At 44.6% G+C, this 27,764-nt stretch overlaps 1 protein-coding gene across 2 annotated transcripts in view; it reads right to left on the bottom strand.

The window, feature by feature from the left end:
* RNF32 (ring finger protein 32) overlaps nucleotides 1-26,825 on the bottom strand; it is a 39,335-nt gene extending 12,510 nt beyond the window's left edge. The window contains exons 1-7 of one of the 2 annotated variants that reach the window (XM_080819062.1): nucleotides 26,689-26,825; nucleotides 24,967-25,053; nucleotides 23,621-23,885; nucleotides 19,881-20,023; nucleotides 11,237-11,269; nucleotides 10,572-10,696; nucleotides 10,281-10,389 (exon numbers count right to left, since the gene is read on the bottom strand). In XM_080819062.1, coding sequence (XP_080675188.1) covers nucleotides 10,281-10,389; nucleotides 10,572-10,696; nucleotides 11,237-11,269; nucleotides 19,881-20,023; nucleotides 23,621-23,885; nucleotides 24,967-24,981 — 690 coding nt within the window. In that variant the 5' untranslated portion in view covers nucleotides 24,982-25,053; nucleotides 26,689-26,825. Of the gene's footprint in view, nucleotides 1-10,280; nucleotides 10,390-10,571; nucleotides 10,697-11,236; nucleotides 11,270-19,880; nucleotides 20,024-23,620; nucleotides 23,886-24,966; nucleotides 25,283-26,688 lie in introns of those variants that run through there. The other variant, XM_080819063.1, reaches the window with a different exon arrangement.
* Nucleotides 26,826-27,764: the final 939 nt, after the last annotated feature.

Here is a 27,764-nt window from a genome sequence, read left to right as displayed (position 1 = left end):
AACACGTCCATCTTGGTGAGATCTTGAAGCTCGAAACGGAAGCACCTTCTCATTTATTATGCCTAAAAATGTCACACTGCTCTCCCTCTCTGCCTTTCTTTCCTATTATAGACTTTCCCCCTGAAGGTAGCATGTTGTTACTGCACATTTTGCTTTGTAAACTTACTAATTTCTCAAATTCAAACATCAGATGTCTAACTGTTTACTAATGTACAGTTCCGTGCACTTTTAGGTGGTGGGAGGGTGGCGGGTGGCCAGGCCCGTGAGAAGGCACGGGCCGCAGGCTCACTTCTGGAGGAGAAGCCGGCATTTCTGGAATGTCACTGAGTATGTTACAAAGCTAGGCTCCCACCCAGAGGAGGCTTGATAAAGTCGTCGTTCATTCTGGCTTTGGAATTTGTTTTTTTTTTTTTTTAAAGGTGGATTATTAGGAAAGCTGCACACACCGCCTCCCCGGGAGCTGGACTTGAGTGCGTGCCTTCAGTTCTGACACCAGCGGGACGGGTGTCATGAGAACCCAAGGCTCAGAGCTGCATTTTATTTCAAATATCTTAGTCTGTGCTTTCTAGATTTTCAAGCTTTGTGTTACTGGCAAGCTTATATTCCTTTTTTTTAAAAGATTTTATTTATTTGAGTGGGAGCGGGTGGGCACATGAGCAAGTGCAAGCGGGGGCTGGAGCAGAGGGAGAGAGTCTCAAGCAGACCCCCACTGAGCACGGAGCCCGATGGTGGGCTTGATCTCAGGACCCTGAGATCAAGACCTGAGCCAAACTCAAGAGCTGGACGCCCAATCCACTGACCCACCCAGATGCTCCACGGTCTACCTTTTTGTACTGTACATTCATTGACAAATTGGTGTAGACCTAGGTATTTTTGATACTTTTGTCCTTTAATCTGCACACAGAGTTGAGAGTTTCCCACCCATCATGTTACAGTATGAGGAGTCTGAATTTGCCTACGTATTTAGCTTTCCTGCCGTGCTGTGCATAGTCCTGTATTGTCATGTTACTGATTAGCCTCCTATCATCTCAGCTTGAGAAGAGCTTTTTGCATTCTCGTAAGGCAGGCCCAGTGGTGATGGCCTCCCTCACTTGTTTGTCTGGGAACATCTTTATTCATCCTTCGTTTCTGAAGCCCACCTTTGCCAGAGAGTGTTGTCAGTTGAAATTTCTCCTTCCAGTACTCCGAGTATTTTGTCCCACTTCTCCTTCCAGTACTCCGAGTATTTTGGCCCACTCTATCCTGGCCTGCAACATCTCTGCTGGAAAATATGTCGACGGCCTTATGGGTGTTCCCCTGTGTGTGTGGAATTTTTTTCTCTTGTTGCTTTTAAGATTCTTAGGTTTTTGAGTTTTATTGTAATATATTTTGGGGAAGATCTCTTTATATTTTTTAAAGATTTTATTAGTTGAGAGAGAGCGAGAGTACACACGTGTGGGGGAGGGGCAGAGGGAGAAGGAGAAGCAGACTCCCCGCTGAGCAGGCAACCTGGCGCCAGCAAGGCTCATTCCCAGGACCCTAGGATCATGACCTGAGCTGCAGGCAAGACGCTTAACTAACTGAGCCACCCAGGCACCCTGGGGGAGATCTCTTTCATCTGAGTTTGTTTGGTGACTCTGAGCTCCATAAACTTTGCTCTCCAAATTTCTCACCGATTCGGGCAGTTCTTACCCATGGTTTCTTTTGACCAGCTTTCTGCCCCTTCCTCTCTCCTCTGAGACTAATTCACAGACCGTTTCCTTGGATAGAATCACAAAGGTCACATATGCTTTCTTCACTCTTGTTCATTCTTTTTTCTTTGTTTGCCTCTGACTGGATAACTTCCAAGTTCTTTTCTTCTAATTCACAGGTTCCTCCTTCTGCCTGATCCGTTCTGATCGTCACACCATCCCTGGTCTTAGGCTCCAGAACTTCTTTGGTTCTTTGTTGTTATTTCTATTGAGCTTGTCACTTTGCTCACGTATTATTTTCCTGATTCCATCAAATGCGTCTCTCGTGTTTTCTTGCACCTGAGCTTTCTTCGAACACCTGTTTCGAATTCTTCACCAGGTGGTGGCTCGCCACGTCTTTGCTTGGTGACTAGGAGGCTGCCGAGACCCTTTGGTGGTATCATATCTTCCTGATTTTCACGTTTCTTTCAGTCCTGTGTTGCTGTCACCAAACCAAAGTAACCGTGGCCTCCTATGTCTTTACTGAGTAGCGTCAGGAGAGAAGTCCTGTCTGTCAGCCCCGTATGGGTTCTGAGGCTTTCTCAGACCTCCTGTGGATACACCTGCTCCATGTTGTGCTCCTCTTACGGCAGGATTCTTACGCTTGTGTGCCTTCTCTGGACTCTGCGTCACGCCAGGCCAGGTGCCGATGGCCTCCCTTCGACTTTCCCAAGGGTGATGCTGAAGCTCCAGTCTGCGTTCTCCCCCCGGCCTCCAGATGCAGGCTGGCTCTCTGCATGTGCTTCCTGGCCATCGCCATCAGGAGTGCATGCAGGGAACCAGCCACAGGGTGTGGGTGAGGCACATGTGGCACTGGGGGCCACGTGAGGGGAAGCACCTCCCCTGGGGCTTCTTGATGGAGGCTGCAACAATCAGTAGGGTCCTTGCGTTTTTCATGCCCTCAGGGGTCCTACCTGCCGCTCTTCCAGTTTCTTCCCTCCTCCGGTCACGCAGCTCATGGCTCAGTATGCTGGGCGGAAGGACGAGTCCCTTTGGTATGTCCCACACAGGCCAAGAAGCTGGGTGCTCACTCACAAGCTCTCACGTTCCCCCACAGGAGAAATCGTGGCCAAGAAGATCTCTCTTGGGCCCGAGATGTGCCTCCTTGGGGGAGGGGTGACATGGGTAAAGTGTAAGTCCTCTGGCCCTCTCCAAGGCATTCCGATGGGCGTTGTGGAGGTTTCCTTTGGAAACCTGGACTTCACAAAGTTTCTCTCGGATGTGGGTGATTGTCTGAGGCAGTGCTCTCCAGGGGCTCACAGACTGTGGCCAAGAGGGGCTGGCGCACCTCAGGGTCCACAGGAACCAAGGTATGTGTCCCTATTACTGAACACATGGGTGGGTGAGACTCCTGACTCGCTTGCTTGGTGGTGCTGGAACCCACAGTTCCCACAGAGGCACTCTTACCTGTGGTTGGATGCCAGACTCTTGTTGCTGGAGGAGGGCGTGGCTATAGTGAGGAACATTTTATTTGGCTACGCTGCTAATGTCAACCCCAGAAAACATTGGTTTTTTTTCCTGATTGGAGTTTGTACGTTCCTTGTTAAATTTATTATTAGGTGTTAACTATTACAAAGGGATCCTATTCCACTGCACTTTGTATCTGATTCTTGTTGCTCTATAGGAAAAAATTATTGCATGTTTATCTTGAATTGGAATATCTAATAATTCTAATAACTCTTCAAATGATGTTATTGATTTAAAATCCATGTGTATAGATAATATATGTACTAAATATTATATAATACAAACACACACACATTGTATTTTGTTTTCTTGTATTATTGCATTGGCAAGGATTGGCCAAAGTGTGACAATAGATAACCTATTTTGCATCTTTAGGGTTTCAGTATCTAAAAAATATGTTTTTAGTTTCTGATATATGGTCTTTACTGTGATAAGGAAATGCCACTTTAGCTTGAGATTGCTGTCATTACTAAGAAAGGGTGTTTAGTATATTTTTGGTAAAGATTGAGATGATTTAATATCATTTTTCTCAGTCATTTATATATATTTCTGTGTTTCCTATTTTGATAGGAGGTAAATAATTTCAGATTTAAGAGCATGAATTTGCATACAAGTCTTATCACTTTAAAATGATTTCCACATATATGGTTATGCCTTCCATTCTGTGTGTCTACATTGTTTTATCTGTTTTAACCCTGGTGAGACTTTATCTTGTACTTGGTAGTTTTTCAGTCACTGAAAAAATATTCACTTCTAGTTTCTCTTTCCTGAAATACCAGCTATTGGCTTCACTTACTGGTTTTACTTTTATCCTAATAAATTACTTTTTATCTTTATACTTTCCACTTCCTACATTTAAAAATTCTTTAGTGTTTAAATAGCTTTCTGACTTAAATGGTTAGTTCATTATTTTTCATCTTTCTTGTTTAATAATAAATGTGCTTGATACTAGTTGCCCTCTAAATACAGCATTAGCTACATACCATAGAATACTAGTGTGTTCACTGTCATGAGCACCAGGACAGTATGTAATTTAGACTCTGAATTTCCTGATGTGTTTTAATACTCCTTTATTTTATTGTGATTTTCTATTTTTTCATGGCTTTTGCCTTTTTAAAAAAGATTTTATTTATTTGAGAGAGAGAGAGAGAGAAAAGCATGAGTCGGGAGGAGGGCTAGAGGGAGAGGGAGAAGCGGACTCCACGGTAAGCAGGGACCCTGATGCGGGGCTTGATCCCAGGACCCTGGGATCCTGACTTGAGCCGAAGGCAGATGTTTAACCAACTGAGCCACCCATGTGCCCTGTGATTTTCTATTTTATTTATTTATTTATTTGCATTTGCCTCTTTTATTTTTGAGTATGCCTTTATATAAGGCATTTTTATTTCATTTGATTCAAATGTTTCTCTCATAAGCAGCTATTAGTGGATTTTCAATGTAATTCAAGTTTGTTATTTAATAAGGAAATTCATCTCATGTTTGCTGTAATTACTATTATAGTTTAACCCTATCATGATACCTTGTCTACTTATTATTCTTTCTTGTTGCCTTTTCTTGGAAATCTTACTACCCCCACATATACATCTAACTTGGTCTTTACAATGGCTGTGTAGTAATCAGTGTGTGGATGTTCTTTGGTGGCAAACTCTTTGGCTGTTTCTGGTTCTTTCTCTTTTATAATCATTGCCATAGTGAACAAGTCATGGATACATCTCAGCATACATGTGTATCTGTAGGGTGACTTCTAGAGGATGGCTCAGAGAACTGTCAGCCAGAAGGATGTATATTCTTCGTCCTACTGATGTCTTATAAGAATGTCCATTTACCCCTCGTTCTCATCAGTACTAGATAATTATCATCACGTTTTCTAATTCTTGCGATCTAACAGGTGAACAGTAAGAACAGGTTCTTACTTTTGTTTAGGCTTTTTTAAAAATTATGAGAATATTCCTCATTTTGGATTTACTTGATCACATGCTTTCTTGATTGGGTTCAGGTTAAGCATTTTTGGCATGAAAGTGTAAAGGTGATGTTTTGTTCTAGTGCACTCTGTGCACATTAGGAGCACGTGGTATCAACTTGTGCAGTTATTGGTAATTTCAGTCATTAGGTTGAGATGTCTGTTGGGCCTGTCTGATGTAAAGGCTTCTCATACCCTTTGCAAATTATACATAATCTGTGGGTCGATGCTTTGAGACTTTGTGAATATCCTGTTCCTCAACCATCTTTTACCCAGTAGTTTAGAGTAATGTAATTTATTGATATAAGTTCTCCACAAACTGTCACTTGTGTATATATCCACATAGTCTGGATGCATCTGTACAGTCCTAGGTAATGTGGCTCTCAATAGCCTCGTTCAGTAATTTTCAGATTTCACTAAAATTATACATTAAAATTGTAGATTAACTGGTCTATTTCCTAGACTATGCCAGCAGGAGAGCTTGAAAAAGGTAGGAAAAAAAATCATTAAATTGCAAGAGCCATTCAGTAAATGACTAAGAACTGGTCTATGTAAGAAAGGACAGCCTCTGGGCTCTGACCACATAGATACTCAGACACACAGCTGACCCACTCTCTGCAGTCTTTTCACAGTGTCGGTCACCCACTGCCAACCATGGTCCTGGAGCAGATGACCCTCCCCTGACGCACTGTCAGAAGGTCGGTATAGCCTAATGCTATGTCACTCCCCTCCCTTCATCTCCTTCATGGGGCGTTTTTCATCTCACATCATCACAAGAAGGATGGGTGCAGATGGGTGCAGTAAGATATATTGAGAGGGAGAGAGAGAGAGAGAGGGAGACCAGAGTCATATAACTTTTATTATAGTGTGCTGTTATATTTTTATAATTGTTCTGTCTTATTATTTGTTGTGGTTCATTTCTTACTGTGCCTAATTTATAAATTGAACCTTATCCTGGGTATGTATATAGAGAAAAAATGTAGTATATATAGGGTTTGGTACCATCTGCAATTTCAGGCATCCACTGAGGCTCTTGGAGCACACCCCCAGGGATAAGGGCAGACAGATGTGTACCCATACGGGCAGCCAGGAGCAATGACAACAGTACCTACTACTAGTATACTGTCTGACAGCAAATGCTGTTGTTATTTATTTACTTATTTAGGGCAAGAGTGGGAGTTGGGGGGAAGGGCCGAGGTTGAGGGAGAGAGGGAAGCTTAAGCAGGCTCCATTCGCAGCGTGGAGCCCAACGTGAGGTTTGATCTTAGGCCCCTGAGATCATGGCCTGAGCTGAAGTCAAGAGTCAGATGCTTAACCAACTGAGCCACCCAGGTGCCCCTGTCTTCACTTATTTAAAATGAGGTTTGGCAATCCTAAAATTTGTATGGAACCACAGAAGACCCTGAATAGCCAAAGCAATTTTGAAAAAGAAGAGCGAAGCTGGAGGCATCGTGATTCTAGACTTCAAGCTATATTGCAAAGCTGGAGTGTTCAAAACAGGATGGTACTGGCACAAAAATAGACACATAGATCAATGGGACAGAATGGAAAGCCCAGAAATAAATGCACAATTATATGGTCAATCAATCTTCAATAAAGCAGGAAAGAATATCCAGTGTGAAAAAGACCATCTCTTCAACAAATAGTGTCGGGAAAACTGGACAGCTATGCGCAGAAGAATGAAACTGGCCCATTTCTTACACCATAAGAATAAATTCAAAATGGATTAAAGACCTAAATATGAGACTTGAAACCACAAGAAATCCTTGAAGAGAATTCAGTCAGTAATTTCTCTGATGTTGGCCATAGCAGCTTTCTCTAGATAGGTTTCCTGAAGAAACAAAAGCAAAGATAAACTATTGGGAATCCATCAAAATAACAAGCTTCCGCACAGTGCAGGAAACAGTCAACACTGCAGCGACCCTATGATGAAGTAATCACACTCCTGGATATTTACCCCCCAATACAAAAACACTAATTCAAAGGGATACCTGCACCCCTATGTTTAGTGCAGCACTATTTACAATAGCTAAACTATGGACGCCACCCAAGTGTCCATCAACAGACGAATGGAGAAAGAAGATGTGGTGTGTGTATATATACATACAGTGGAATACTACGCAGCCATCAAAAATAACAAACCCTTGCCATTTGCAATAACATGGATGGAGCTAGAGGGTATTATCCAAGTGAAATAAGTCAGTCAGAAAAGGACAAATACCACATGATCTCACTCATATGTGCAATTTAAGACAAAACAAATCAACAAAGGGGAAAAAAAGAGTGACACAAACCAAGAAACAGATTCTTAACTCTAGAGAACAAATTGCTGGTCATTGGAGGGGAGGTCGAGGGAGATGGGTTAAATAGGTGGTGGGATGGTGTGTTTGTGTCTGGGTATAGATGTATAATCGTTTGAGTCTCACAACTCTGCTTTATGTGAAAGCAGAGTGTAGCCTGTATTTTAAAAAATTATAATAAGATGATATATGCAAATGAAAAAATATTTACACACACAGATAAAATGACTATCATCTGTAATTAAAATTTTGTAAAAAATTAATACATTTCTGATTTGAAAGCCAAGAGAGTATTATATTAGAATTACTAAGAGTAATAATAATAATATATTATAATTACTGTCAGACCCCAGGAGAGAGGAGAGCATGAGGAGAACACAGGAGAAGGATGACAACTCACCATGGATGGAGTCGCTCCCTGCCTCGAGTGTGAGCCACCCCTCAAGAGACTGCCAGTCTCTGACGGAGAGGGAGGACGTGACAGACTGCCTTAAAGACAGGCTCAGCGCAGGGAGTGGCACTGAGGACCCCAGCTTAGGTTGAATCCATTGTCTTGGTCTACAGACGGGGGCTTTTTGAAACCGGATACAAAGGTCCGAGTGGAGGTGGAGGAAGGAGGGCAGCACACTGCTCTCTAAGTACTTAGAGCAAAGGCTCACTGTCCAAAACCGAAGATGGTGGCACGCATTTCCAGTAAGTTCGCAGCAGTTTTAGCCGATTTGTTGTTTCTTCCGTCAAACGGATGGTGCTGAACAATGCAAAGCTTTTCTCATGTCCACCCCACCGGCAGAAATGGAAGGGGGGCTTTCGTTAGGACGCTGTCCTCGTTCCTTACATATCCTGTGCTCCCCAATTCATGCCATAAAGTGCATGAATGGCTCAGAAAATACAGTTTTTCTTATTCAAAAGTAGAATGGCAGGTTCTCTCCATAGCCTCTGCTCCGCCTCACCTCCACATCTGCAACCAGCGGGCTGCTGTGGACGCTGCCCCCTCCTGGAGCCACCCCAGGCCTGTGTCAGCTGGAGCGGACCCCCTACCGCAGAGCAGGGCTGCACTTGTGGCTTCTCCCCCTGTGCTCGGGCTGCCCTTGCCGCACAGGCTCATCTCCAGCAGTGGTTCCGTCTCCTTGTCTTCAGGGTATTCAGGATTTTAGGGTTATTGGTTCCTATAGCGCATTTAATGATTGGTTCCTATATTGCATTTAATGTTGTCTTTCTCTCGAGGGCAGCTAAGTGTATTTTCTTAATTAAATCTGAGATTTAATGACATCGTAATCAGCCAAGTTCCCGATTTTCTTCTGCACTCACTGATGATGACACTGCCTGGACCAACTACTTGAGTGATCAGGAAAGGGCCGTGGGAAAGTCTGGCGTCATCTCGTTTGAGGGTCGAGCTTAAATGCACTTAGTTTCAGGATCCCTACGCAGTCCTGGGCTCTCTGGAGAAGCCCCTCAGCCAGGGCACACACAAGGCTGGCGAGGTTACAAGACGCACAGAGAGACAGCACCTTGGCCTGAGAAGGTCGGACTGGGAGTCTGATAAAAGCATGACGCTTACGGTGAACGTCAGCCTCTTCCCCCAGAGCACAGGGCTGCCGTCACTTGGGCTTCACATGCTAACGGATGTAACCGTTAGGGGACGAGAGGGATCTCTTTACACAGTCAAGGGTAATCTTCCATCACTCATTATTCCAAACAGGACTGCAGGCTCACAAAGCAAGTGTAGGGAAGAGCTAAATAAATGTGTAAGGGACACTTCCATGAAGAATGATTGCAGGGAAGTGCAACTGTGAGTTTTATCTTCGAGATTTAAAGCTAACGTGATGTCAGAACGCCAGAGCCTCATCCAGTGCTGTCCCCAGCAGCATGGGCTATGACAACATCTGAAGTAGTCACCATGAAGACGAGCTCAGACAACATAGGACGAAATAGTTGTGCATCTCATGGCCTACAGGGCGCTAGTCCTAGAGCAGCACTGGGGGGTCAGGTCATGACTGTCCTGTTACAGGTGAGCATGGAGGCTGTGCCCGGAGCCACCAGCTGGTGAGGACAGGGCTGAGGCTGGAACCCGGGCTAGCTGGCTCCTCTGCTCTACCCTGCCTTGTGGGGTACAAGGGTGGAAAACTGGTAAGCCAAAAAGTAAACATTAAAGCTAAAAAGTTGGGGCACCTGGGTGGTTCAGTGGGTTAAGCCTCTGCCTTCGGTTCAGGTCATGATCTCAGGGTCCTGGGATCGAGCCCCGCATCGGGCTCTCTGCTCAGCAGGGAGCCTGCTTCCTCCTCTCTCCCTGCCTGCCTCTCTGCCTACTTGGGATCTCTCTCTGTCAAATAAATAAAGAAAATCTTAAAAAAAGAAAAAAGCTAAAAAACTATTCAAAGAAAGGGTAAGAAACCAAGGTTATTTATTTCTGAAACTCACATTTTGGTGACCCCGTGAGGCCCAACGAGACACTTGGTAAAACTGTAGCACAGTGGGAGCTCTAGTTTTATAAATAAAAAAATTTAACGTGCAGCTCAGGGGATGGGAAAACTTAAGCTTTATCCATTCCTTCCTCTGAAGAGATTATTTAAGCAAGTGTCATTAAACAACAAACCAAAGTTGTTTTGAATTTAACCTCCTTTCAGTTTTATGATGCTTATGATTTAACTAGAAAAGAAAACCTAGAAGTATTTTACTGCCTGGGTTGGAAATCCAGGTGGGATGGGGTTTTAGCAGCTTCTCAAGCATCTGTAAAAGGCCCGCAAATGAAGTGAGTCTCTGGGCTTCACCGCCTCGGCGGGCCTCCCTGACCCCAGTGAACCACTGGTGGGCAGACTACCAGGGGAATCAAGGCCCTGGACCTACCTTTTCTTCAAAGAATTTTCTCCTCAACTTGGCATCTGTGGGAGGTACCTTTCTCCTCAGGTCTTGGTACCACTTCCTGACCACGTGTCCCCTCCAGCAGGCTTGGATCCTGGAACACAGATGTTTGACACGACTCACTCAGGATGGCCTCGACAGGTATTTCAAAACGGGGGGAGGCCCTGGGGAGGCAGTGGCCAAGGAGGGAGGCAAAATCCCTCCTTCCCTGAAAAGGAGTCACCAGCCGGCGCGGCCGCTGGGTATGTCATGGGGAGGGGGACGGACCCTTCCTACCTTGTCGCACACTTTATTCTGAATAGCCGGGCTCCATCGTGAATCACTCTGGTTTGATACTGGTTCTCTCTACAGAGAGGGCAGGTTTTTTTATTTGTGAACTTTTCAAAAGCCTGGAGGCAAGCCTGAAGAAGAACATTTCACTTTAAATCGTATGAGCAGTCACGGATAAACGACATTCGCCCTCCCTGATGTAATTACAGCGCTCTTTTCTCTCATCATTACCAGCCAGTCCAGTTTGGATTGCAAAGGGAAGACGTTTCATCAGATGTTAACACCTTCTTCATGAAACTTGCTCCAAAAATGAAATTTTACAAGAACATACATGCACATACATCAAAACCTTCTGAAAACCTCTTGTGTCAAGATAGTGTAGACGGCTACCATGCAGTCAGGTCGCAGGAAGCCAGCTGCCACTCACTTTGAGGAACGTTAGTAACAGCACTGTGTCATACAAACGTGTGTGGGTCTTTTGTCACATAAAAATCGTGATTTTCAAAACAGGATGAATTATTCTGTAGCCTAAAGTCAGATTTCTAACTCTGAGTGGTGATTATGGATAAAATAAGTGGTTCGTCTTAGGAGATTTTCAATGAGTAAGAGCTACGCGGCTGGCACCCTGCTCACTTTATTGGGGCGGGGCGGGGGGAGCGGGAGTCACTTACTCTGTGAAATACATGTGAACACGAAAGCAGCACCTGTGCATGCGAAGACAAAAATGTTTGAAGTTTAAATTAGTGTTAAAAGAGCAGCAGCATAAATGCATTAATTAAAAGAAAAATTCTGAATGCTTAAAAGGTAGGCTGTGTTGTTTCTTTGAAAAATTAAAAAAGCAGATTAATGACCTTGATATTTCTAATATTTAGCATTTAAGTTGAGCACAGCACAGGCATATAATTCAACAAGAAAGACTAAGTTAACGACAGTCTGAAACATCAAACACACGTGTCTGCTAGTAATTGTCACAGCTTCTGAAATAGGTGTATTCCCTGGGTAGATCCTGAGAAAGGAAGCAAGCTGGGGTGTGTGTTGGGGGGGCCCAGCCCACACTGTGCTGTGGGGGAAGGGGGAGCGGAGGGAGGGGACGGGCATCTCTGTGCAGGGCTTTGTTCAGCTGAGCTGCAGTCCTGGAGTGCTTAGCATTGCAGCTCATTGACTGTGACACTTAAACAGAGAGTTCCAGAAATAAGTCCAGAGACACTGGAATCATCTCTTCTTTCTCAAATGTGGGGAAAGTATGCTCACAAGAAAATGTCACCTCTCTGTGGCCCAGAGTCCCCACCACACAGTGATACTCTGGGCCGTAGGATAAGAAGGAAGGTGTGTGGTTCTCCCAGAAGACCTGGGGGATGAGGGCAGGATACCAGTGCGGACGGAGCCCGCCAGGGGGCTGGTCTTCCAGCCACTGGCTTCTCTTCTCTCCAGTATATGGGGCCAAGAGAAGAGATGGCGGGCAAGGCTCTTGGGGATGACTGAAGTCTCAGACACATTTGATTTGATTACTGATTCAGTTTCTTTGCTGGTTATGGGTCTGTTGAAATTTTCTATTTCTTCCTGTTTCCATTTTGGTAGTTTGTAGGTTTCTAGGGATTTGTTCACTTCTTTCAGATTGCCAGTTTTTTGGCATATAGTTTTTCATAATATTCTCTTAGGGTTATTTGTATTTCTGTGCTGTTGATTGTGATCACTCCTCTTTTATTTATGATTTTGTTTATTTGGGACCTTTCTCTTTCTTTTTGATAAGTCTGGCTGGGGGGTTTATCAGTTTTACTAATTCTTTCAAAAACCATCTCTTAGTTTCATTGGTCTGCTGTTTGTTTCTAAATCGTTTACTTTTGCTCTAATCTTTATTATTTCTCTTCTTCTGCTGGCTATTGGCTTTACTTGCTTTTCCTTTTCTAGCTCCTCTTGGTGTAGGGTTAAGTTTCTCTTCTTTTTTTTTTTAATTTAAATTTTACTTAGTTAACATACAGTGCAATATTCAGTGATTTATCACTTATGTACAACACCCAGAGCTCATCACAGTAAGTGCCCTCCCTAATACCCTTCACCCATCTATCCCATCCTCCCCTCCACCTCCCTCCACGAATCCTCAGTTTGTTCTCTATTGTTAAGAATCTCTTATGGTTTATTTCTCACCCTTCCCCCCTTTCCCATATGTTCATCTGTTTTCTTTCTTAAAGTCCACATATGAGTGAGATCATATGGTATTTGTCTTTCTCCGACTTACTCACTTAGCATAATATGTTCTAGCTCCATCCATGTTATTGTGAATGGCAAGATTTCATTCTTTGTGATAACTGGGTAATATTCCATGTGGGGTGTGTGTGTGTGTGTGTGTGTGTGTACATTTTCTTTTCCAATCATCAGTTGATGGACATTTGGGCTCTCTCCATAGTTTGGCTATTGTTGATAATGCTGCTATAAACATTGGGCTGTATGTACCCCTTAAAGTCTGTATTTTTGTATCCTTTGGATAAATACCTAGTAGGTCACTTGTTGGGTCATGGGGTAGTTCTATTTTTAGCTCTTTTGAGGAACCTCCATATTGTTTTCCAGAGTGGCTGTACCAGTTTACATTCCCACTAACAATGCAAAAGCATTCCCCTTTCTCCACATCCTCTACAACACCTGCTGTTTCTTTTGTTAATTTTAGCCATTCTGACAGGTATGAGGTAGTATCTCATTGTACTTTTGATTTGTTTCCCTGTTGCAGAGTAACGTGGAGCATTTTTTCATGTGTCTGTTGGCTATTTGTCTTCTTTGAAGAAATGTCTGTTCAATCTTATGGCCATTTCTTGATTGGATTATTTGGTTTTCGGGTGTTGAGTTTGATACATTCTTCATAGATTCTGGATACTAACCCTTTATCTGATATATTGTTTGCAAGTATCTTCTCCTATTCCATAGGCTGCCTTTTAGTTTTGTTGATTTTCCTTTGATTTTTACCTTGATGAGGTCCCAATAATTCTTGCTTCTTGAGGTAGGCCTGTATTGCAATATACCTTCGTCTTGGGCCTGCCTTTGATGTATCCCAAAGGTTTTGGAATGTAATATTTTCATTTTCATTTCCTTCTATGTATTTTTTTTTAAAGATTTTACTTATTTATTTGACAGAAATCACAAGTAGGCAGAGAGGCAGGCAGAGAGAGGGGGGGAAGCAGGCTCCCTGCAGAGCAGAGCGCCTGATGTGGGGCTCGATCCCAGGACCCTGGGATCATGACCTGAGCTGAAGGCAGAGGCTTTAACCCACTGAGCCACCCAGGCGCCCCTCCTTCTATGTATTTTTAAAATGTCTTTCATTTCCTGGTTAACTCATTCATTCTTCCGTAGGTTGTTCTTTGACCTCCATGCATTCGTGGTCTTTCCAATTTTTTTCTTGTGGTTCACTTCAAGTTTCATAGCACTGTGGTCTGAAAATATGCATGGTACGATCTCGATCTTTTTGTGCTTGTTTAGGGCTGATTGTGACTCAGTACGTGATCTATTCTGGAGAATGTTCCATGTGCACTTGAAAGGAATGGGTGTTCTGTTGCTTTAGGATGAAATGTTCTGAATATATCTTTTAAATCCAGCTGGTCTAGTGTGTCAGTCAAAGCCATTGTTTCCTTGTTTTTCTGCTTAGGTGATCTGTCCATTGCTGTAAATGGGGTGTTGAAGTCCCCTACTATTATTATATTATTATCAGTTTTCTTGTGTTTATTATTATTATTATTGCTATATGTCAAGATATCATGCATGACAGGGCACAGAGGAGCAGAGGGAGAGGGAAAGGGAGAGAGAGAGAGAGAGAGAATCCACACTGGGCATGGAATCTGATGTGGGGCTTGATCTCACAACCCTGAGATCATGACCTGAATTGAAATCAAGAGCCGGATGCCTAACCAACTGAGCCACCCAAGTGTGCTTCTTTATGCTTATTATTAATTGATTTATATATTACGGTGCTCCTAAGTTGGGGGCATAAATATTTACTTACCACTGTTAGAGCTTCTTGATGGGTAGACCCCTTAATTATGATATAATGCTCTTCTTCATCTCCTGTTATGGTCTTCATTTTAAGATTTAGTTTGTCTGGGGTGTCTGGGTGGCTTAGTCAAAACATTTGCCTTTGGGTCAGTTCATGATCTCAGGGTACAGGGATCAAGCCCCACATCAGGCTCCCTGCTCAGCAGTGAGTCTGCTTTTCCCTCTTCCCTTGTCCCCCCACCTTACCCCCCGCATGTGAACACACACACTCTCTCAAATAAATAAATGAATAAATGAATAAGTATGACCATTCTGGCTTTCTTTTGACATCCATTAGCATGATAGATGATTCTCTGTCCCCTCACTTTCAATCTGCACGTGTCTTTAGGTCTAAAATGAGTCTCTTATAGGCAGCATATCTTGTTTTTTTAACTGTTCTGATACCCTGTGTCTTTTGATTGGAGTATTTATTCCATTTACATTCAGAGTGATTATTGAAAGATACGAATTTAGTGCCATTGTGTTACCTGTAGAGTTGGTGTTTCTGGTGATGGTCTCTGTTCCTTTCTAGTCTTTGTTGTTTTTGGTCTCTCCCCACCCCCAACTCAAAGAGTCCCCCTTAATATTTCTTGCAGGGCTGGTCAAATGGTCATGAGCTCCTTTTTGTTTGGGAAACTCTTAGTCTCTCCTTCTATTCCAAATTAGAGCCTTGCTGGATAAAGTATTCTTGGCTGCATATTTTTCCCATTCAACATGTTGACTATTCCTTCCGCTCTGTTCTGGCTTGCCAAGTTTCTGTGGACAGATCTGCTGTGAACCTGATCTGTCTTCCCTTACAGGTTAAGGACTTTTTCCCCCTTTCTGCCTTCAGGATTGTTTCCTTGTCTGTGTATTTTGTGAATTTGACTGTGATATATGTTTGGCGATGGCCAGCTTTTGTTCAATTTTATAGGAATTCTCTGTGCTTCTTGGATTTTGATGTCTGTATCCTCCCCCAGATTAGGGAAGTTTTCAGCTATACTTTGCTCAAATAAACCTTCTGTCCTTTTATCTCTCTCATCTTCTGGGATGCCTATGATACGAATGTTTTTGCATTTTAATAAGTTGCTAAGTTCCTTAAGTCTACCTTGGTGATCCATTACCTTTCTTTTCCTTTTCTTTTCAGCTTTATTACTTTCCATAATTTTATCTTATCTTCTATGTGACTGATTTGTTCCTCTAGTTCATCTATCCTCGTTTTATGGCATCCATTCAGGTTTGCACCTCAGTTATAGCATTTTACCTTTCATCCTGATTGGATTTTAGTTCTTTTATCTCTGCAGTAAGGATTTATCTAGAGTCTTCTATCCTTTTTTTCAAGCCCAGCTAATATCCTTAGAATTGTTGTTTTAAGTTCTAGTTTAGACATCTTATTTATATCTGTATTTATTAAATCCCTGGCCATATTATCAACAATAGCCAAACTATGGAAAGAGCCCAAAATGTCCATCAACTGATGAATGGATAGAGAAGATGTGGTATATCTATATATCCAAGCCCTTAGGTATAGATATACCCTTAGGTATAGATATATAGATATAGATATATATACTCAGCCATCAAAAAGAACGAAGTCTTGCCATATGCAGTGATGTGAATGGAGTTAATTATGTAAAGTGAAAAAAGTCAGAGAAAGACAAATACCATATGATTTCACTCATCTTTTAAGAAACAATACAGGTGAACATATGGGAGGGAGAAGTGAAAAAAGAGAGAGGAAAACAAACCTTAAGAGACTCTTAAAGATAGAGAACTGAGTGCTGATGGAGGAATGGGTGGGGGATGGGCTAAATGGGTGATGGGCACTAAGGAGGGCTCTTTTCATGTTGAGCATTGGGTATTGTATGTTAAGTGATGAATCACTGAATTCTACTCCTGAAACCAATATTTCACTGTATGTCAACTAACTAGATTTAAGTAAAAATTTGAAGAAAAGAAAATCACTGGCCATCAGTTCTACTTCTTGTTCTTTATTTTGGGGTGAATTTCTCCATCTTAGAAAACAAAGAAAAAAAAGGAAAAAAAGAAAAAATAAGAAAAAACACAACTAAATCCTGGGTGTGTTTTGGTCTACTTGTTAAAAGAAGCTAGATCTAAAAAAAAAAAAAAAAACAAAAACACACACCAAAACCCACCACTATATATATATACACACACATAAAAGAAAAATTAAAAAGATAATACAAAATTTAAAAAATTGAAAAATAAAATAAAAATTTTATATTTTTATATAAGATTTATACATATTTTATATTATATATAATACACAATTTTATATATAACATTTTTATATTATATAATATATTAATATATTTTATATAATTTTATATAAGATTTATCTATAAAATAAATATATTTTAATAAATATAAAATATCTCAATATTTTATATATTATATATTTATTATAAATATATAATAAATATGTATTTACATGTTATATTATTTAATATTTCATTTTATATATTTTATGTATAAATATATTTTATATATAATATATAAATATTTTATATATTATATATATTATATATTAATATATATTTATATTTATATAAATATTTTTTATATTTGTAAAAAAATCTAAAAAGAAAGCTAAATCTTATTTCCCCTCAATTAAGCTTTGCAGTACTCTACGATCAGTAGACTTGGTGCCTGCAAGGTGTTTGTGCTGCCTTCTGGGGCAGGAGCTTGTTGCACTGATTCTCAGATGGACTTGCTCTAGTGGAAATGCACCTGCAGGGCGCAGGGGGGCAGGGCTGGGTGTAAGCGGTGCTAGTCTCCGCTCAGCTGCACTGTGTTGCTCCTGAGGTGTTTCATCACTGATGGGTGGGATGAATACGGCAGCGCCATGCTCTCTAGCCCCGGAACGGAAAGGTCTTGGCTCCCCCTCACTCTTCGGTGAGCCCCCACAGAAGGGCAGTCACCCCTCTTGTGTTCCCAGCTTCCCTCAGATCCCTACCTTCACCCTCTGCCTGTGTCCAAGCTGTTCTATCCCAGGCGGGACTGGGTTTTACAAGTCCACAATTTTAGGGACTCCTGTGGCATGGAACCATGCTGTTCCTCTGGGGGAGTGTCTCACTATGCTTTTGCCATTTGCCTGCACCATGCCAGGAAAGTGGTCGCAGGGCCACACAGCAGTGCAGTGCAGAGTTTATGGTGAGGTGGAGCAGAGAAACGGCACCCAGACTCGGCCTGCGAGCGGAGTCCCTGCTCCTACGCCTGCAAAGAGCGAAGCACGTGGATGCCGCCCGTTCTTCTCACAACCCAGGGTATCCTCAGACCACCCTATCCACTCCTGGGTCCGCCCCGCCTACCCTCCTGAGCATGTTTAAGCCAGGCATGACCCCGGCGGTGGCAGACTTCTAAAACGTGAGACTTTGTCAGATATCGCACTCTGCTCTGTATAATCCCTTGCGGTGGTCTCTGCAAACAGGGCTCCTTTCCTGCCGCAGTACCCACAGTTGTAGCTCTCTCAGATCAACTCTCTGCACCTCCTACCTTCCAAAAGGTGGCTGCTTTTCTACTCACAGACTTGAGGTTTTGTTCTCTCAGTCCTCAGACTGATTTCTTGGGTGTTCAGAATGATTTGATAATTATCTAGCTGTGTTTGAGGGACAAGGCAATCTTAGGGTCCCCCTACTCTTCCTCCATCTTAACTCTTCTCTGCTTTCTAGAATAGTCTTTGGGTGTTTTATCAATAGATATTTGATTATCTTTACTGAATAACTTTGTACTTCTATATATTTAAAGTATTAGACTTTTAAATGTCCATAAATGTTTGTTATTGGCAAACATTCTCCGAGATAACAATGAATGATTAAGTCATGCTAAATGCACTAAAGATGTCATAGAAGTTGGGATTAGACTCCAGCTGACCACGCAAACATTTCCTGAGCCACCCTGCTGTGGATCGCTAGACTTATTTCCTCATCTGTTAAATGGGTACAAGTGCTTCCCTTAGCGATGCGCAAGAATTACTGGAGTCTGAAGTACTGAAATCATCAAATGCTGGGGAAAGGCCAACTACTGTGTACAAGGAAGGGAAAATCTAAGCACAATGACAATAACTAACTAAAAATGCAAAATAAACACAAGCGTCTATATAATGAAACGGAAATAAGAATTTGGTGAGAAATGTATAAAAACAGAATAGAGGAAATGGTGGGGATGATGCAGCCTGAGCTCCTGCTGCCCTGCTTATGATACTCAGTGTAAGTTTTCATCCCTCATACAACAGTCGGGCTCAATACTTACAGCACAGTAAAAAAAGAGGCTGCTGGGGCCGGAAAGACTCTGTGTGGTTCTATTAACTCTTGCTACACTAAAATACTAAGTTATACTAGATGATGATTCTGTGGTTTAAGGGTTAACATTTTACTAAAATACCTAGCTTTCATACATGTAAGATTAGGTCTTGATAGAGAACTGGAATACAATAAGTATATTTAAAATAACTTGTAAAATCAAATTAGTGAAAAACAAATGTTTTATGACTGTGAACTAACTTGTTAACGATGAAACTCATTAAAACAAATTAAGTTTGAGAGTTAAGTGTCAGGTAGTGAGTAAAGCTGGAGGTTCCCAGGCTATGAATTTTGGGCCTGCTTTGACTCTTGTTTGCTGTTTTTTTCCAGCAAATGTCCAAGTGCCTGCTCTGTAGGAAGCACAATGCTGCACGCATGGGAAACTGCTGTAGGGTGGCCGCTAGCTTAAAATAACACACAAAATTCTAGCAGTGGAAGTGTCCTTAACTGCCAGGAGATGACAATAGATTAGGCAGACATAGTATGTACAGGGAAACCTATGACCAAGATTGATTGGATTTTATCTATTATGTCATGTCATCAACCTTATTGTGGTAAAGTTTCACAAATAAAGATTATTAAAAGATTTTACTTAAAGATTCTTACACAAATTCTTTGGAGATATGCAAGCCTAGTTTTTCATTTCTTTTATCATTTCAATTCACAAAACAACTTAAAATTTCCATTTGCTTTCATTCTTCCTGCCCTAGGCTCCTCTTAGTGGTGCCTCCAGTCCCTCCTCAGCTATTTCCAGCCAGCGGAACGGAAGCATTCCTTTTGTATGAACTTTATACTTGAGAATATCATTTGGTAAATAAACAAAACTGTTTGATGAGGGTGTTTAGCTCTTTCTTACACACACATTTTAATTAATGGAAAAGAAAACGTAAAAGTATTTGAGGTCACGTAGGCAGAAGAAACTAGAAAAATGAAACCTGGGATCTTAGCTCCAGCTCAGTCTAGTTCCCAAGCCTGCTTATCTGATCCTCAGGCTACACACCTGGGGGCGAAGTTCAAATTCTTCTTTGCATATTGGGCACGGCTGCACAGAGTCCCCTTGCAGGATGGATCTTTGTTTCACTTTTTCCCATTCATCTGAGGATAGTGGCGGTGGGGGAGGTTCAAAGAGGCCCAGCTTCTGTGCTAACATTAATACGAAACAGCAGTTGCAATCTATTTAGAATATAGTACTCAGATATAGTTTAATGACATTCAAATTTGTGTAAACAAATTTGAAAGCAAAACATACCATGTACTTCCACCAAATGTTGAATGCTAATCTTCCATGGTGCATAGAAGTCAATGGTAATAATACCTCCATTTGTCGTTTATGCTTTTATTTGTGAAGAATTCCCTACACCTATATCATGTTCACAATATTCTCTACAGGAGGCAGGACTGCTATCCAATTTTCAGAAAGAAAATTTGAAGAATACTAGGCTTTCACATGTATTGGCCAAAGGTTCTCACTGTTCACCTAATTTGTCTTTCAGCCTTTCAGTGTTGTCTTCTGCCAGTTTAGTTTAGTTTAGTTTTGGTTTTGCCACCAGTGACCTTCACAGAATGAGTATCTATCAGGTTCTTCTCTTGCTAAAAATTCTTACGATGTATAATTATTGTCAGGATCAATTCCTTACTTCAGCAATATTTGAGAGTCCCCTGGGGCTCCCCTCTGGGTCAAGCATAGCTTACATCCCAGTAGGAGCTGCCACAGCTGGGGCACGGTGCTGGCAGGGTGCGAGCACCAATGTCCACCCCCAAATGAAGGAATGGGTAAAGTGCCACCCTGTGGGTTCTCTTCAGATAGAAAGTGAAGTGTTACATCTACAAAACAAGAACAGGAAGTTGTACCAGGAACATTCAAAGTACAAAAAAGAGCTCTTAAAAATCAAAAATCTTATAGTAGAAATGTGAAAGTCAACTCAATACTGGAAGAGAAAGTTAAACTAATCTCATAGAAAGTAGGAAGATGAGACAAAGCAGGTGACAGAAGATAAGAAAACTAAAGGACCAGACTAGGAGGCCTGACATCTGAAAGACAGACATTCCATAAAGAAAACAGAAAATCAAGAGTAAAGATCTTAAAATAGCCTAAAACACTTCCCACAAGAGGATGTGAGTTTCTAGTCTGAGAGGTCCCAGGAAGGCCCAGAACAAAGGATTCACACCAAATCCCGCCACTATGAAACATCACAGCTGTGGAGACAAAACGCAGATTTCAAAGTTTTGTGTGTGATAGACACAAGAGGACTCAAAAAGGGTCAGAAGTCAGAATTAGATCAGACTTACTGCCAACAACACAGACACGAGAAGGCAAATCTTTCAAAATCTGAGAAGGACTCCCATACTGAAATTCTTTATTAGCTATCAATGGACTGCGATAGGATAAAGCTATCTTTGTGTCCATAAGCTTATACACTGGTCTCTGCTGCACTCTTTTCCCGGAAGCTGCTGGAGGAGTGGCTTCACCCCAATGAGGGCATAAACAAAAAGGGGAAGCTTTGCAATCAGAGAGAGAGGAGCTAATGCAGGAGAACCAAAGGTGATGCTGAGAAGACATCCAAGGCTAATGGCTCTGTGCCAGCCCCAGAGAGCAACTGGGCCATAGGGGAGCAAAGTAATGGGAGGTTTTAGAAGGAATGTCTCCATAAGGAACTCTTATGCACTCTGTTTTAGTGTATGGAAAGAATATACTTCTGAGATTTTGGGGAATGAATTTTGGGCCCTTTGTGCCAGTTATTAAGACATATTACAAAACTATTATGAATTAAAACAGTAAAATCCTGACGTAGAAACAGAAGCCCCTAATCATACATTCTGACTCTTCCTCCCTCTCTTGTATGAACTTGGAAAACTTGGGAAAGGCAAAATGTGGTGCTGCTGGTCAACCAAGAAAGGATAGAGGATGGTTTTAGGGAAAAATCTAACGTAAGTTTTTCTATCAATTGGTTTTGCGAATACTGTATGCAAAATAAACTGTGATGAGGTCTAAATGTGAAAGGCAAACTGTAAAGGTAAATAAAATGTCGTTTTGAAAACCTCTGTGATCTCAGAATGGGTAAGGATTTCTTAAATCACCCAAAGCATAAACAATAAAGAGAAAAACTGATGGATTTCACAGTAATCAGAATGAAGGTTTTATTCAATATAAAATAACACCTAAAATTAAAAGACCGTGCCAGACTGAGAGATCTCAGTGGCTCCATCAACAAGGGATTAGTATGTAGAGTACATAAAGAGCTCCATGAAATCAGCAAGAAGAGACCTGAGTGCAATACGATGTATAGAGAATAATGAAGAGCATATGGTTCAACAGTTACTGGTAGCTAATATGCATAATAGTTAAAAATTCCTTTTTCATAAAGAGCTCCTGGAAAAATAACTCATTTACTCTTTTTAACCTCACTCTTTTTCCAAATTGGGAAGTTCTTCCTGATGTCTAATTTAAACCTTTCCTGTTAAACTCACTATGACAATCATCTAGTTGGTTGTCTCCACAAATTATATATGCACAAGAGACCCACTATGCACATGACTGTGTCACGTTCTTCCTAGCGTCTGCATGTTCTCGGGCTGTGCCATTTCCTAGAAGACAAGCAGCACTGTCTGCAGTGCAGCGGGAAGTTCTGAGTGTCCATTGGTCCTGCTGCAGCCACAGGCTCCCCTTACACCGTGCAGCAGACTGCAGGCTTCCCTGGGCCTCCTGCAGCCATCACACTTGCATGAGGGCACAGCGCCCCCTGACAAACCTAGTTTCCATGCCCAGCATTGCATAAAAATATTTTCTATTTCTAGATTTACAGTTTAAAATAATTTGAGACTTGCAAAAGGTTGTAAGGCCAGTATAAAGAATCCTCATGGGCCTTTTACCCACTTTTCCCAAATGTTAGTATTTTCATATCCCTAGTTCAATGATCAAGGTGAGGAAATTAACGTTGATCTAACACTGGCAATTAATCTGTACTCCCTACTGGATTTCATTCTTGTCTCATGTAAGTCCTTTTTTTGGACTCAGATTACACCTAGCACTCAGTTGTCATGTCCCCTTCATCCCTTGTATCTGGGACAGTTTCTCTCTCCTCATTTGCTTTCCTTGACTTGACACTTTTGAAGAGTACTGGCCAGGAAGTGTGTAGTGTTTCCATCAATTTGGGTGAGTCTGATATTTCCTCATGATTAAATTCAGATATGCATGTTGGCAAGAATACCCTGGAGGGGATGCTGTGCCTTTCTCAGAGCATGAGATCGGGGGGCATGTCAGCATGTGTCCCTTTGGTGATGGGACTTGGGTCACGTGGTCAGAGTGCTGCTGGCACAGGGTCCCCAGTAGGAGGCGGCTGTGCTTCCGTCTGTGGTGCGTGAGCATGCTGGGAGGCTGTGCCCACACCCTGTGTCTCAGCAGCCACTGATGCTTGTTCTTACTGTGCTGTCTGGCCCCATCTATATATTTATCAGTTGTCATTCTACTGGAAGAGAGAACTTTTTCTTTTCCATTATTGATTGATTAATTTCTACCCATGTGGATGAGTGGATATTGACTGTATTCTACTATTTTTATTTTTATTCTATCTTTATTTTCTTGCTCATATCATCCCCATCATCATTTTTAAACTTTAGTACATACATTCTTTCTATAAGATTATAAATTAGAATTTCTGTTCCAGAAAAAATTACAGTATTAATCTCAACTAGATTCCTCAGCTCTAATAAGCCAAAATATGAATGATAAGATTAACTCACCTAAAGTTAATGGTGGTGGTTTTGGATCAAGAACATATTCTTTTTCTGGATCTTCCACTTTAGGGCCTTGTATAGTTTTCTTAAGTCCAGTATCTATTATTGCTTTCGTGTTTCTTTTTAGAGATTTGGTTCTGTTCTCTCTCTTTTGTACCTTTGTCTTAGAATGATCTGCTATTGAAAGATTTCGAAGTTGAAGATCATGTAAAATGTGATCTTGTAAAGCAACTGCAGTGACTGCTAAGTTATCTTGTTTAGATGAATGACCCTAAAAATTAGGGAAAAAAGCCTTATTTATGGAACATTTTGTAATATATCATTTGGAAGAAAACTTAAGCTTTAGTACTCAATCTGGGTGAGATACTAGACCCAATGTAATGGTGCAGAATGCTTGACCCACGTTATGAAAGTGTGGGAAAGCCCAGCCTCCTCATTTATGTTGGTGACATGGTAATGTCTTTTCATCTGTTTGCAAAGGTCTTAAATATAATATGAATTAATTCATTATGACCTATAAAAGCTCTGCATGTCTGAACACATTCTGCTTTATTACAATTAAATTAGACTCTAGGCAAAATCTTGCTTCTGTAATATGAAAGGGAATCCTGCGTTTAAGTACATGCTCTTTTGGCAACAACTTAACACAGAAGAAAACTGCTGGGTGCCTATGACATGCTTCCAATCGGTACTATGGTGGATAGTTCCTCATTGGAGCGAGGTTTGCAACTATATTTTTATACAGCTGATAGATATTTTTATATATATATTTTATATAGCTGAATTAAAATGCAGGGAGCACTGGGTGTTACACGCAAACAATGAATCATGGAACACTACATCAAAAACTAACGATGTACTGTATGGTGACTAGCGTAATGAGAAAAAATAAAGTATGATGAAAATACAAAAAAACAGTCATGAGTAAAAGTGTTTGTTTTATTTTAAAAAAATTAAAATTTAAATTCAATTGATTAGCACATAGTGTATTATTAGTTTCAGAGGCAAAAGTCAGTGACTCATCAGTTGTATACAACACCCAGTGCTCATTACATCATGTGCCCTCCTTAACGCCCGGCCCCAGTTACCCTAGTCCTCCACCCCCTCCCTACCTGCAACCCTGTTTATTTCCTATGATTAAGAGTCTCTTATGGTTTGTCTCCCTCTCTGATTTTATCTTGTATTTTTCCCTCCCTTCCCCTTTGATCCTTAACTTCCACATATGTGTGAAATCATATGGTAACTCTCTTTCTCTGACTTATTTCACTTAGCATAATACCCTCCAGTTCCATCCACGTGATTGCAGATGGCAAGATTCACTGAAAACACTGTTTTAAAACAGGATTCTGTACCTTGTTTTTTGACATGCTGAGTCAGGCACACTTGCTCCTTGGCTCTATCAAGTTATATCATCATGTCACATTCCTGTAATTCTTCCACTGTAAAAACGTAAGCAACAGAAAGTCCAAGTTAGAGTGCGTGTCAACATCCCTTGTAAAGTCCGGAGGGGAGATCCGTTTGAGTCTGACGGACCCGGGAATGCCCAGAGAGCACAGATCTAAGCGCCGCACTGTGATTCTGGCGGGACTCAAGCCAGTCGTGGGTGATGGGGCCCCACCTTCCAACGTCCAGCGGGCTGGAGGCAGCATATGAGTCGGAAGGAGAACAGTCCATTGCTCATATAATGTTACACATAAATTAGTACAACAAAATTTGAGACTGAAAAGATCAGAGAATAGTTAAGTGAAATACTTTTTTTTTTTTTTTTTTTAAGTTTTATTTGAGAGCGCGCACCCAGGGGGAGAGGGAGCAGCGAGCTCAGTGCGGGGCTCGACCCCAGGACCCCAGACGATGACCTGAGCCCAAGGCAGACGCTGGACCGACGGAGCGCCCTGCGCAGCCCAGTCAGTGAAGCACGTCTCAAGGAGAGAACATTCGACCGGGATGCGCAGGACGGGCAAGAGGAGGGACACACGGCGCGCCGGGACCAGAGCAGCACAGGCCCTCAGGAGCGCGGCACACGGTGGTAGGGAACAGTGCGCGCCCTGGGGGCACGGCGGTCGGTCTGGGACACGCGCGACAGGCCGCGGGGCCGACCCCGCGTCCAGCCTGGCTCTCGCTGCGCCGGACCCAGGCCGCCCCGGACTCCCAGCCGCCTCCCCGGGAAAGTGTAACGACCCAGTCGCCGACGAAAGCCCCTCTGTGAAGCACCCGAACGGGCCCCCGCTGCGGAAGACACTCGGCGAACGGTGGTTTCGCTCCGATTCCCTGGGAAACCGGCCGCAGAAGCGAGCCGGTCCGCTCAGCCTCCGGCAGGCGCGGCGCCCGACCACCACCCGGAAGCGCGCAGCCGTCGCCGCAGCGAGCGAGAGGCGGGCGCGCCCGCAGGACCAGACGGGCAGGGCCGCGCACGCGCTTCGAGGGCGGACACGCGGCGGCGGCGGACAGCGGCGGGGCGTCCCGCGCGGGAACCCGCCGGCCGCGCTCCCCGCGTGCTCTCCGCGCCCGCGGCCCCTTCCGGCCTCAAGGCGCGCGTGAGAAGCCTCCGCCCGTGTCACGGGGGCGGCGCCGACGGCACCCGTGGAGCGGCGCCTTCAGACCGCCGGGGCCCTTCCAGAACCTTCCGTCCGCGCCCGGCCGCCAGGGCCCACGGCCGCTCCTCCGCACGGGCCGCAGTTCACCGCAGCGTCTCCGCCGGGAGCTCCGACAGCTTTGCCCCGTCACGCCCGCGGCGTCCCGACGGTTCGGGGGGTCCGTCAGGTCCTCGTGCCGCGTGGCCGTCGGCCGCGGTAGTCCTCGTGCAGGGGGCGGAGCCGGCGTCGGGGGCGGAGCCGTCGGCCGCGGTAGTCCTCGCGCAGGGGGCGGAGCCGGCGTCGGGGGCGGAGCCGCCGGGGGGCGGTGCCTTCCGGTGCGTAGCGACCCGCTGTGAACGGCGCCCGGGCTCGGTAGCTACGGCGAACACCGGCGGCCCGGGTCGCTGGCGGCCGCCCCGTCGCGGTGGCCCTCCCCGGTGTCTGGACCGGCCGCCCCGAGCGGGCAGCGCGTCCGGGTTCCCACGCTCTCCGGGGCCCTACCTGCGGGCGCCGCCCGGTCACCACGTCCGGACACCGTTCCCGCCTTGGCGCCCTCCCGAGAGCGGCCACGATGAGCCCGCGGTGCTGCGGACCGAGGACCCTCCCCGCTCGCTCCCGCAGTTCCCGCACCGACCCTGACCCGCGGCCTCCGGGCCGCTAGCCGTTGCCCAGCAACCCGGCGCGCATGCTCAACCGCCTCGCCCCGCCCCGCGCGGCGCCAAGCTCGGGGCCACAGAGCGCATGCTCGGCGGCTCGGCCCCGCGCACGACCACAGCGCGCATGCTCGGCGGCTCGGCCCCGCGCCCCCGACCGCCCCGGCCTCGCCGGCTGGGCGCTCCCACGCGGCGCACGCTCCCGCCCCGCCCCGCGCCCGCTCGCGCCCTGGGTGGACGTCCCCGAGCCGCGGGCACTTGGGGTCTCGGCGCGTTGGACGGGCTCCCAGCCGCCCCTCCGAGCGCCGTTACCTCGGTCCGTTCGGGCGCGTGTGCACCTGTCGGCTCGCGCGTGCTCGGTTGGCGGCGCGCCCCCCTGCTGCGGGCGCCTGCGGGGCGCCTCCTCCCCTGCAGGGCCCTGCCTGCCCCCGCCGGCGGCTCCGGGCGCTTCCCCGCGTTCCGCGTCCTGCCCCCGTGGGCGCGGGCCGCTCGGACGGGTCGCCCCGCGGCGGCGCCGTGTCCCTGCGCGCGTTTTCACGGCCCTGGCGTGACTTTGCGCTTCGTGCGTGGGGCGCAGCGGGAGTCACGTGGGGGCGGGGGGTGGACGCCCGAGCGCCGCGGGGTCCCCAGGACCCGAAACAGCTCGAGCACTTTCCGGGGGCCGCGCGGGAGCTCGGACGGGCGCTGTGCCCCGCTCCCCGCCCCGAGCTGGCGGCCGGCGGGACGCGGCGGGAGACCCCGGGCCGGGCCTTCAGGGTCCGCCTGGCGCCGCGTGGGGCCTCCTGCGGGTCTTGAGTCTGTGTCCGCGGGCCCGCCGGGGGTCAGTTCGCTCGTGGCCTGCAGACCCGCCTCACTTGGATTCCCTGCGCTCGAGGACGGTGGCGCGCGCCCCAGAGCCGTGGGTTCACGCGATCCGTCTGGTCC

Source organism: Martes martes (genome assembly GCF_963455335.1).
Source record: "Martes martes genome assembly, chromosome: 11".
In the NCBI taxonomy this organism is placed as follows: Eukaryota; Metazoa; Chordata; class Mammalia; order Carnivora; family Mustelidae; genus Martes; species Martes martes.
This window is presented reverse-complemented; position numbering and strand designations above follow the sequence as displayed.